The 12,114-nt window shown below is 37.6% G+C and overlaps 1 protein-coding gene across 1 annotated transcript in view; it reads left to right on the top strand.

The window, feature by feature from the left end:
* Positions 1–409: 409 nt before the first annotated feature.
* The window catches only part of LOC101852252 (Bardet-Biedl syndrome 1 protein homolog), a 19,831-nt gene continuing 8,126 nt past the window's right edge, over positions 410–12,114 (top strand). Inside the window, exons 1-11 of the mRNA XM_005101127.3 lie at positions 410–734; positions 2,415–2,584; positions 3,563–3,652; positions 4,065–4,189; positions 5,105–5,151; positions 5,624–5,732; positions 6,357–6,488; positions 7,510–7,616; positions 9,328–9,451; positions 10,342–10,570; positions 10,927–11,085. Coding sequence (XP_005101184.1) covers positions 733–734; positions 2,415–2,584; positions 3,563–3,652; positions 4,065–4,189; positions 5,105–5,151; positions 5,624–5,732; positions 6,357–6,488; positions 7,510–7,616; positions 9,328–9,451; positions 10,342–10,570; positions 10,927–11,085 — 1,294 coding nt within the window. The 5' untranslated portion in view covers positions 410–732. The remainder of the gene's footprint in view (positions 735–2,414; positions 2,585–3,562; positions 3,653–4,064; positions 4,190–5,104; positions 5,152–5,623; positions 5,733–6,356; positions 6,489–7,509; positions 7,617–9,327; positions 9,452–10,341; positions 10,571–10,926; positions 11,086–12,114) is intronic.

Here is a 12,114-nt window from a genome sequence, read left to right as displayed (position 1 = left end):
AGATAGAGAATAGTGTTGCTTCCAATAGTACTTTTCTAATAATAATATGTCAGCATTTAGAAATGATAATGTGGTCACAGAATATAATCAATTAGGTTAACACAAACCGATTTACTGAAGAAAAACCCCCACAGCACACAAGGCCTATGTATCATGTCTTTTTATGAAATCCAAAATGGCAACTATTGAGTACAAAATGGTTGGAATAGTCAGAATGGAATGAGAACAACTATTTTTCGTTACAAATAGCATGAATTAATTTATTCTTTAAAATATGTGGAAATTTTTAAAAAATGCGTTTATGAGTAGAAAAAAATATTTATATAAGCAGTTTGACCCTTGCACTAAATACTTGTTCTGAATATTTTCTTGAATCAAGTTAAGTTATGCTTTTTATACTAAAGGTGATTAAAGATGGCCGTCAAATGTTTTCGTCGGCAACGGATCTGACTGATTCTATTCATAGGAGGATAGGGTCTACGTCTATTGTTTTTAAAATCGTTCATAACTTTTTGAAGGTGCAAACGGATCCAGGTCTAGTTCTTCTGCGAACACAGACAAAGGCCCAGGCCATTTGCACTGTTACACTACTACTGTTGTCACTCACAACATCCAAGACCCCTCAGCCTCAACCTGGCTACAAAATCGCAGGAGGATACTGCAACTGATTGATGAAAAATAAATAGCTGGGAGGAATAGGAATCAGCTGGATATTTCAGTTTGAATATAATAATGTGAGTAATAAATATAGTAATATAGATCTAGACTAGTAAATATGATATTTTTATTTAGGCCCTAAGTTTAATTGTGTGATTTTCTTCCGTTGTTTCTAAAATTAAGAGGAGTTGGTGCATAGACTATAGAACCTTCACATGTAGAGTAATATTACCTTCTGTCAAAATAAGGACGAAAACAGGCACGTCGACTTTAAAGCTTTATATCTCCTATCTGCCTTGCCCTAGAGACAAACCGAAACCAGCTACAGGAAGTCATGTGATTGGATGACCCCAGGAATGACCTGTTTCAGCTTGTTCTCATGTTTGAGGCCCTTACTGGGTGCAAAAGTGACGCCCGATTTATTTATGAGTTCGGTCGCATTTTTTGGTTTTCTCATGGATTCGGGCAGTATTTTGACATTCGGTCATTTTCAATTATTATCACATTTGTTTCTTTGCAAGCTTAATAACATGATTTTTAATGTTTGTTATCAACACTTGGACACAATGATAGTTTGTCTAAAGTGGTATTCACCATTTATAGCTATTTTAATGAGTATGTATCTGACCCACTCTACTACGTGGTATCTGACTCTACTACACTGGCATCTGGCTCACTCAGCTACACTGGATCTGACTCGGCTACACTGATATCCGACTGTATTACACACTGGTATCTGACTCTATTACACTGGTGTCTGACTGAGTTAATATGCTATCTGACTCTACTATTATTTAAATTATGCACAAATTCTTTATTCTTTGTTATATAACCATTGGCTCTATATTATCTTATGTGCCCGAAGGATGAGAAACTATGGATTTTATGTTACAATCCGGGCACCCCCCCTTTGGGCAAAAACGGCGAGACTAAACGGCAAATTCTCTTTCATCCTTGACAGGGCCTCATATGCAAATAACTCTCCAGCCTTCAGAGTCTACCAAAACGTAGAATCTAGGTCACAGGCTCCTTCATCCACAACCAATGTTAACTCTTCCGGGGAAAGAGCTTCACGCTGTTTTGCTCAGTTGATGAAGAAAAAGCTGTCTTTAGGACTATTTTTAGCAAAATATCGCCGTAACTGTTGTTTCAACGAAAGTAAGGGAGGTTGCTTTAGGTTTGTGTGCCACTCTTTTGGGGCTAGATTTGAAAACAAAGTTTTAAACGATCTTTTTGTACTCCAGTGCCCGACAGCAACACAAAAAAAAAACGTGCTGCCCGAACCAGTACGATTACTCTAGATCTATTCTTTGTTGCTGTAATATTTCAGATCCCAGTGTGTTGTTCATTTTTCTTACCGACTTAAAATTACGATCCATCCTCCGATAACATACTAGACCCAGAAACTAGACGAGAAATTGAACAAACTTGCCTGCTGGTATGCCCCATGTGATCACTAGGCGGCATGTGATTGGGTGCTTAAAACTAAATAGGTCACAAAGAGTCCCTTGCAGACTTTCCCTATTGACTGCATTCTTTAGTTGTAGAGGGGGTGATCCAAAGAGCAATGCTGATTTTTTAAAGATCAAAGCCACTACTCCGTTTAGATGTTTTGCTCATTCTTTATCTCAGTAGATTTCTTTTATCACCGCTACACTTCCACTTGGTTAAGCCTTACTTTTTTCATTAACATTGTTCCTTTTGATTGTGTGTAGTTATGTGGTATCATTCAAACAAAATTTCAATCTTACCCATAGGTCTGGAGGAAATGAAAAATGGCTGGATGCCTACCACGACCCTGTGGCATCCTTGTATACCTTCACCCAGTGCCTCACACTCTCAGACATTCAGGCAGATGGAGACTGGAAGCTGATAGTGGCAGATCTTGGCACTGGAAGCTATGACATGAAGCTTAAAGTTTACAAAAGTAAGTAGACAAAACTTGCTTTTGTACAAGGAAAGTAGAGACATAATGAGCGGTCTTCTTAGTGGTCTTTGCACAAGCAATAAATTGAGATTTTTTGTTACAAGGGGAAACAAGATTGGGGGGGGGGGGGGGGGGGGGCCAAAGTCTAGAGAGAGTTTCTGTGTTAAGAACTACATTTTGTAGTGCTGTAGTTAAATGAAATTTTTTTTACTGCAAAATAGACATTTTCGTGATGTATGATCACTATTTAGTATAGTCATTCCTTATAAAGAAGAAATAATACATCTTGTTCGTTTGGGGTAATAACTTTTTCATTTGAGTTTTTGTGTAGCTTCTAGTTTAATGTGAAAGTACAACTGACAAACCAGCCCTTATATCTTTAGTGAAAAGAGGAAAAGTAAATTGATGTCAGTTTCTCAAAATATTTTTTGTTATTATTGTCCATATATATATATAATATATATATGTGAGGCAGTGTGGTGAAATCAGGCGTTCGTCAAAATAAAGAAATGGAAGATATCGGCATTTTCCCTCAAGTTTGACAAATTTTTTTTTAATTTTGTTTTTTGGCTCAGCACATTTTATGTCCATTTAAAAACATATTTATGCGTGGATTTTATTGAAAAACATTGATTTTAAGCACAACAAATGTAAATTTTCAGTTTCCAAGGACTCTCAAGCTTTGGAAATCACCAAAGTTTGGCGACCATTTTTCTCGCTAATTTTACCTTTGAAACCAACCAGCCCTGACCTCCTTCAATCACAAATATCTTGACTCCTAACCAAGATAAATGTGTATTTTTTTCATCAAAAGATGGTCAAATGAACAAGCTTTCAGGTTGTTGTTGTTGTTGTTGAAAGACAGCGCAATGCCTCCCTATGCTTTCAGCTAATACCAATAACTCCACATGCCCCAAAAATTGACGAGCACCTGCATGATTCCACTGCATTGTGACACATATTGTGCTTTTATTCCAGATACAACGCTGATGAGTGAACATACCATAATTGATCTTCCTACTGGAGTGGTCACATTTTACATGGACACTCTGGAGCCAAGAACTCCAGGTACACGCAGAATTTCAGCAGTTAGTTGTTGGCCATGTAATACTAGGACAGAATTCACTTTGCTGTGAAGCAGCTTGGTCCTTATGATGAGTAGGCTTCTCATCTATAAGATCCAAACTCATGAAAATACTGTGTCTCACAGCTTCCTGCATGGTGTCAATGTACTTAGTATATTTGGTTGGGGAAATGGAATTTTTGAGAATGTGGCATATATGTACTTTAAGGCTCTCGCAAAATACGCTTTTAACTTTCACTTTGAAACTTCTCATGATATCCAAAGCTTTAAGATTAAGAGTGTTTTATTTTAGATCTTTATAAAATATGTATCAGCGATAGTTTTAGTAGCATGTTTTAGTCCAGGAAATTTAGTACCCCATTTTTTGAATTTGCAATTTGTATGTATTTGTTACAGCCATTGCAGTCGCTTCAGGACCCTACATTTATGTGTACAAGAATCTGAGACCTTATTTCAAGTTCACCTTGCCACCTTTAGATATTCACCCCATGGAAGAAGACTTATGGAACCAGGCTAAAGATGTTTGTATTTTCATTTCTGTTGTCATTTATTATTTAATTCAGCATGTTTGCTCAACTTTACATATTGACAAACTAGCTGGGTCCCCTTTCGATGAAAGGAATGTTCAACTGAAAGTCATTGGCCTACTATATTTACACTCTACTGGAATGGAGCAATGAATCTTGAGAGATGCAAAAAATTAGGTCTAGATCTATACTTTCAAAACAATATGCGCCTCGCGAAATATCCCTTACGGCACTTCCGCTGTGGAGGACAGATACGCAGATTTGTTTTGTTTCTCAGTGGAATAATCACAAAGGCCAAAGAAAGATGGGAACTTTTAGTCAAATATATTTTTATAAATTCAGGACATGAATGAATAAAAAATCGGGCTTCGTCATGGGGATCAATCTATCTTTTTGCACGTACTTGCCAACTTTCAACTCTGTAGCTGTCATAGATTTATGGGAAAAGTGAAAAATGTGTTTCAGAGTTGCCAAGTATATAGATTTCAGGATATAATTGAGTGAATATCAACAATACGCTTTTAGTGTATGTTGTGTTCTTCTTGTCGAACAAGGATATGTATCCTTGATAGATTTCCTCTGCTAAAATCTCATAATCATTCTCTTCTTTCAGTTTTCAATATTCTTTCCCTTCTTTTTGATTTCTTTTTTGTTTTGTTGTTTTGTTCCTTTCTAAACGTCTATGATATTTTTTCTCTCATATCTTCTAGCTTTCAGGATAGCGCAAAGACTGTTGTGAAATGTTTAAAAAGCTCTATCATTTTTCTATAAATATGAAAGAAGTAAACTTTTCTGGTGTAAGCCATTGTTCCTGTTATTGTAGTTTTTTATGTTCAAAGGTCAGGCAAAGTTTTTGTTTGTGTACTTCTTATGATATTTTGTTTTATTTTGCTTACTCTGATTTCACAGGACCAAGTGAATGTATTCAGTATGAGGGATATGCTAGAGTCTCTAAGGTATGTGGGCTTAATTGATATTTAAAATCAATTCCTATGACAATATAACTTTATGGTTTCAGCATCTCTTCGTTTAAGGAAAGAGGTTGCTTTGGTAACAAAATAAAACAAATGAGGCGGGTACTTTATCAATGTTTAATTTTATGAATAACATAAACTGTACAGGACGATTGAATAAGCAAAGTAGCACTAGAAAATATATTATAATGGTTGTATGCTGTGTGTCACATCTAATAGCACCTTTGCTCATGAGCTGAAATGGTTCAATTTTATTCTTTTCGTTTGTCTTTTACTTTTATTTTAATATGTACTTGTGCGTTTAATTTAAATTACGTGAACAGGGAGAAAATAAATTTAGATTGTGAAAACTGTGAGATGTGTATGCTTGTTCAGGTATATTATTTTATTTTCTGATAAAATCATTTTACTGGCAATCGGAAGACTGGTCACTTTGAATGATTCTGTATTTCAGGCAAGAGGGATGTTCTCTAACTGTGAGGACTCTGAGACTTTTACAGCTTGAACCAAACAACATAGAGGCTTTTGTTAATGTGCATAAAAACACACCTCTGAAAAAACAGGTTTGTTCTACCAATATATTGTTTCTGCATGTATGTGTAATATAGGCAGTAATGTGTGTTCTTTATTTTGAGTACTTTTCATTTATTCTTGACAAATAATTGCAAGTGCTTAGTTTTACTGTTTCTAGTGGGCGTCTCTTCCTGAGGGTAACAGGCCCCTTGTGTAGTGAGGTTTCTTTTCTGAGCTTTGATTTTAAATGAAAACTGTAGAATGTATTGTGGAAAAAACCCCACTCAGATGCTACCTCTTTCCACTTATGAATCCCTTTCCGTACTAAAGTCATTTTGAGGGATTTTAAGGTTTCTCACTTTATCCTATCGGATGTAGAAATGGATGCAGTCATCTTGTCTTTTGAATACACAGAAATGTTGTTGCTGTTATTACAGCACCCCTTGAGACTAATTCAATAGTGTAGAGGGTGAATTGTTTATTAATACTTAGTTGTCTCATATTTCAGAATAGTCAGCTGTTTAGGTTTTGGATTTGGAGGAATGTGGCATAAAAGTCGTCCTAGTTCATCATCAAACTGAAACTCTGCGCGCTCATATGACCTTATGCAGTTGCGAGCGCCGTAAAACCCCAAACTATAAAAAAAACCCAACTGAAACTCTTAAATTTTTCAGACTGTGATTACATGTTTGACCACAATGAAGAAGTCTGTGGCGGATGAGGATGCCATTAGCTGTCTCGTTCTCGGCACAGAGAGCAAGTCCATCTATATTCTGGACCCAGAGGCCTTCACAGTGTTGGCCACCGTAAGTGATTACATGACGTCTGGTACCTGTTGGTTTTTGAAATTTTCAATTGTCTGTCTCTATATTTTTTTTAAGTGGTTAGTTTTTTAAAAATCAACGCACCCAGGTTGCAAGTATCTGTTGCATTCTCCGTCATCTCTTTTGAATACAGTGGAAACCATATAACAGGCCCGGTAATAACAGGGATCCGGTAATAACAGGGACTTTTAAAATCCCTGTTTTTTTCTACCCTTTGTCTCTATTAAAAGTTATCGGCAACAACAGGGCCTCATTGGAGCCCAATCAGTTATAGCTGGAACAAAGACTCGTTAACAATGTGTAAAAAGTAAAAGAGAGAGAGAGAGAGAGAGTAATGCAGTGATGAAGCAAGCCCATGCAAACCATGCCACTGCAAGCACACGCAGCGGGTGAAGCGAGAGAGGGCTGCGGTGTGCTGGTGTGCTGCAGACTTCAATCTAGCCCTTCGATGCGCGGGCCTACCACTTGACCAAAACCCCGGACAAGGGAAAGTACTCATTAATAAAAACAGCTGGATTAGCTCACCAATTTTTACTTCCCTTTCGTTTCTGATTTAACAGGGATCTGATGTAACAGGAATTTTTCTCTGGTTCCACCATCCCTGTTATTTCAGATTTCTATTGTACTATTTTCTCACTTAGAAAACAAATAACCCTTTTCACATCTTCTTTAGATTATTATTTTGCTGCTTCTACTTCTTTTAACAAATGTTTCTATTGTCCTATTGTGTAAAGGGCAAAAGATAGCCACTATTGTATTGAGCTGACTTGCTTTCAATATTTTAGTCTTTTGTAGACTAGTCCTACTAATCTAATACCTCAAATTGTAATAAATACACTGGAAATGATAATTATATATGAACTAAGGTAAGCCACTGGAATTCAACTACCCTTTAGAATTGATTTTCCTCATGAAATGGAATCTGTTTTTGACGAAAGGTGATCTTTGTGATACTGATTAGTTGTAGACTCCATCTAAATAATGGCCCCTTGCTTTGTCCTAGATGGACTTGCCCAGTGTTCCTGTGTTCATCAGCGTCAATGGCTTGTTTGATGTAGACTATCGCATCGTCGTCTCCTGCAGGAATGGATGTGTGTACACTTTGAAGAGGTAGATTTCTTTTCTAATACTGATTATGATTTTTTTTTATTTCTAAAGTGTATTTGTAAAAAATGCTGTTGAGAAGAATTAGACTTTCAGCTGGTGGCAAGCTGAAACTAAAGATTTTAATTTTCCACTCAGTTTTGCGTTATTCTCTAAAATTGTTGCTTATGCTGTGTTAGAGAACTGCTTCTTGTAATGTTCTTAACTCACTTGCGACTGGGCCCTTTCACCAGTCAGAAGCGTTGAAGACTGGCGTTTTTGGGGGTATTTTAAAAAATCACCACAACTCTCAGAATTACCCTATTGTAATCATTTTTTGACACAGTAAAGTAACATTCAAGCTTAATCTAATACAAAAAATTAAAGTTGTCTAAGTCTAATATTTTAATTTGTATGATTTTTTAAAAATTGGCATGAATTTGATTTTCCGAAAAATTTCCAGAGACGTGACAAGTAGAATGAAATTCACTGCAACAACAAAAATAAAAGTTTAATGTGTTCTGGTTTGATTTGTATACATGTGCGAGTGTTTGGTGAAAATATTTGAGCTGGTCTGTGCATTGATTCAGACCCATACACTGAATTACATGAGACAGATGTACGGCACGACGTTGTGATTTCGTTGCGCGAAAAACAACACTGGTACTAGTGCTAGATCTAGCCCTAGAACTACGACTCGGGCCGTGTTCGGGTACATATCCAGGATCCTAACTATTAGACACATCATATTCTGAGACACTAGAACTAGTAAAACGCACAGAACTATAGAAAACGGCGAAATTATGTGATTCTTGTTCATGCGACTTCTTCGACCGTTACTACGACGCGACTGTCGGATTACTATGAGCTGTATCGAAAAAAACAAAGCGCGAGTTCCGGTCTGTTCAACCCCAGTTGGAGTCACTGTCCTTCACCTTCAATAACTTAAAAACTACCGGCCCCAGAGATACGAAACGAAGTCTAAGTAGCTCAGGCTTGGCCAAACAAGGGTACGAGGCGGGTCTCGCGATCCGTGCGTGATTTGTAGAGCGAAAAAAAAATTCAAAAGTTGGTCACGCAGGGCTTGTGAGACCCGTCGCGAGCGTCGCGGCGGGGGTCACGCAACTGTTGTGTGACCCGTCTGAAGTGAGTTAAGATAAGATTAGAAATCACTCTTTCTGATCCTCATGGGAACATTTGGCTTACAATGGTTGCAACAGTATATTTGTAAAAGAAGTCATTACTGTCACATAGTATTACAACAATACAGTCAGTTGTAAAATACACCATTGTTGGTCCCTTACTGTGCAGCACCCTGTTTTTGAACCAGTGTTGTAATATCTTACTCAATGACACTGGCTAGTGATCACCTATTTAAATGCAGTGTTGCCAACACATTCTTGACATTTTTGTGAGCCTGAACTAACCTACCACTTAGCTTCTGGGATGATAACTCAAAACAATTTTCAAAATTTGTCCGTACATGTTTGAGTCAAACTTTAACTTGATATTTCTGCCCCTGTTACTTCAGAGAAATGAAATCTTTCTGCCTCCTAGGCAGAACTCTGCATGTGGTGAATAAGGGATGCACCTGAGGGTTTATTCAATCCATTGCCACTGCCCACTTTCCACTTCATCTCCAACTGGGCCCTGTCATGTTCTCCTTATTATTTTCTTCTGTGTCTTCATGAATTTGTTTCCTCTGCAATAATTTTGATTTTGCTCTCTACATAAACAGAGGCAGCAAGGACGTGACCAAGCACATGATAGAGCTCAACTCACAACCTGTTGGCATGGAGAGGATCAACAAGAACATCTATGTTGCTTGCATGGACGAGACTCTGCATTGTTTCACATCAAAGGTTTCAGAGACTGCTCTGTTGTTTACCCAAACTTTAAGAGATTGAAGCCATTTGAAATTTTGTTTTATTTGAGTTGCACATCAAACTGAAACATTTTAAAATTTACAGTGAAAAATTTAGGACTTATCCAGTTTATGATGTACAATTGGAATTGTCCAAGATGGCCACCCATTGTGAAAGAGAAAAGTAGTTGTCTTAGACAGGTGGACAACCTGGACAGTGTCATTACGATATAAAAAGTGCAAGACGGGGGTAAGTGGGAAACAGTCATTTGCACAGCTGATTTTCTAGGACAGGTGGCTGTCAGAGCAGGTTCAACTGTATTTGTAGGCCTAGTTAAGTGTCGAAGCTGAATGTAGTGTGCAGGTTCCGTCATGTGCTTTGTGACCTCACGTGAACATACAAGCTATGACTTTTTGTGTAAATATTCACCAGTCATCTTGAAGTCCAATGTTGGCAGTTACTTTTTTTTTGTAGATGGTTGAGGTTGTCAGTGCTATATGCGGGAGAGGTTATTAACACTCACTCTGAGATAAGCACCATTTTTTTTTTCTCATCTCATGAAAGGCTGACACAAAAGGTTAATTAGTCTTGATCAGGGGCATATTTAAAGTCAATACGGGTACTTTTGATGAGGGAAAGCTATAAGTCTGGTGATTTCACTTGCAAACAGGAAGTTTCTAATTCACTGGTAGCACTAGCAGGTTTACATGAAACTAAAAATCTGAGTGCTGATTTGACACCAGTGAGAGAGCTGTTCTGTTGTTTTAGGGTAAAATAAGTAAAGAAAATTTTTTTTAATTTTTGTGTTGTAGCCTCTTGCCATTCAACTGAATGTTGATGCATGATTTGCAGGTTCCAGTTAAAGACTTGATATTTTTTCTGCACAGGGTAAAAAACTGTGGACAGTGCGCATGCCTGCCAGCATCATGACCTTGGAGGTGATTGACTACAAGCCTCGCAGTTTTGCTGGCATCTTGGTTTCCCTGAGCAACCAGGAAGTTCACATATACAAAGAAAAATTCTTGGTAGACGTACTTAAGATGGATGACGTAGTGACTGGCATGAGATTTGGTCGATTTGGAAGGGAGGATGGGACCCTTGTCATGTCTACTAAAAGTAAGTGATCAGTTTTTTATTTTTAGGGTTTATTTCAGTTTGTGTGCTTTCGCATTCAATGGATGCTGCCTTTTGTGAAAAAACTTATATTTCCTTTACACTAATTTAATCTGCTTAACATAAAGAAATTCTTTGGTCTCGTGAAGTTCATTTTGTCAGGGTTTTAGTGTTTATTTTGATTCAATTTCTTCGTCTTCTTTCCATCTTTCTCTTTTTACTGTATTAGTTAAACTTCATAGTACAAATAATGAGAAATGAGACAGCAATTTCAAGTATACTCAACAGGTTCTGTTGTCTGTTATGGTTTTAATTCTGGTCTGTCATGAATTCCTATAATTTGATATCTATTTCTTCAGGAGGGGGTCTCTATGTGAAGATTCTCAAAAGGACGGCCAAGTTTGAGGAGAGGGACATGTCAGCTGGCCCGCCTGCTGCTCAGAATGTGAAACTGAATGTCCCAAGAAAAACAAAACTTTTTGTTGACCAGACACAGAGGGAACGAGAGAATGGAGTCTGTGAGTGCATTATAAGTCAATGCAAACATCACTCTCTTATGAAGATGAATGTGATGCTGTATAGTTGTATGTGCATCTTACTATTGTTTTGTGACAGCCTATATCTTTAAATGTTCGAATGTAAAACTTTTTTGGATCTATTTATTTCTGTATTGGATTTTGATCCTTTTGAAACATCTCTAATACTTCATTAAAAGGTTGAAAGACATGCTGGTACTGAAAGTTTCGTGTAGATGTGTAGGTTAACTCTTTATCTCCGAGAGGGGTAAACCCACTATGGCGGGGCCCTTTTTTGGTGCTAAATCTAAAAAGAACAAAAACGTCATTAAACGGGTCATCAAATCGAAACTAGCAAACTTTCATCTAATGAACGAACTTCCGGTTAAAGAGACCTGTTTTCGGCAATTTGCAGAAAAGTAATTTGATGTCAAAGTCATCGTGAAGGAATGTGCCCGAGCCGGCTCACCGGCACAGCGGTTCTGGCCACGAGCTGCTGGGAGCAGCTTGCCGGAGATAAAGAGTTAAAGTAATAAGAGTCTTGTGTACACTTACGTCCTGGTTGTCTACAGCTTCGTCGTTGAACAGCAAATTTTCTTGAAAAATGCCTTGAGGGGTTTGGGTTTTTTTCATTTCATATTTACATAAAAGTGCTCAATTTGTGTTATTGTGTTGTTTTATTGACTGAACAAAAATGGTATGTCCTATTTTAAAAAATGGTTATTGGTTTGCACTCTATCAACATTATGCAGGAAATAGAGAGAAGGAAGGACAAAGAAAGTGTTTGCGTATTCAGTTTATGTAAGCAGGTGTGAGAATTGTTTATGGGTTATGAATTCACTTGGTTCGATTTGATTCGATAGCTTGAATCCATCGAGCTATCGAACCAACGCCTATACGATCGCTCACATGGATTTTCTGCCCTGGCCATGCAGGTGTTAGGGGAAATGAAAAGGCCGACAGATTGGCTGGTGAGGCCACCTTAGTTGACAATACGGTTCAACTAGATAGGGTCGAGATCCTGAAATGTCT

This window comes from Aplysia californica, unplaced genomic scaffold (assembly GCF_000002075.1).
Source record: "Aplysia californica isolate F4 #8 unplaced genomic scaffold, AplCal3.0 scaffold00271, whole genome shotgun sequence".
In the NCBI taxonomy this organism is placed as follows: Eukaryota; Metazoa; Mollusca; class Gastropoda; order Aplysiida; family Aplysiidae; genus Aplysia; species Aplysia californica.
The sequence above is the reverse complement of the archived record's forward strand: the minus strand, read 5'-3'. Positions and strand labels throughout refer to the sequence as shown.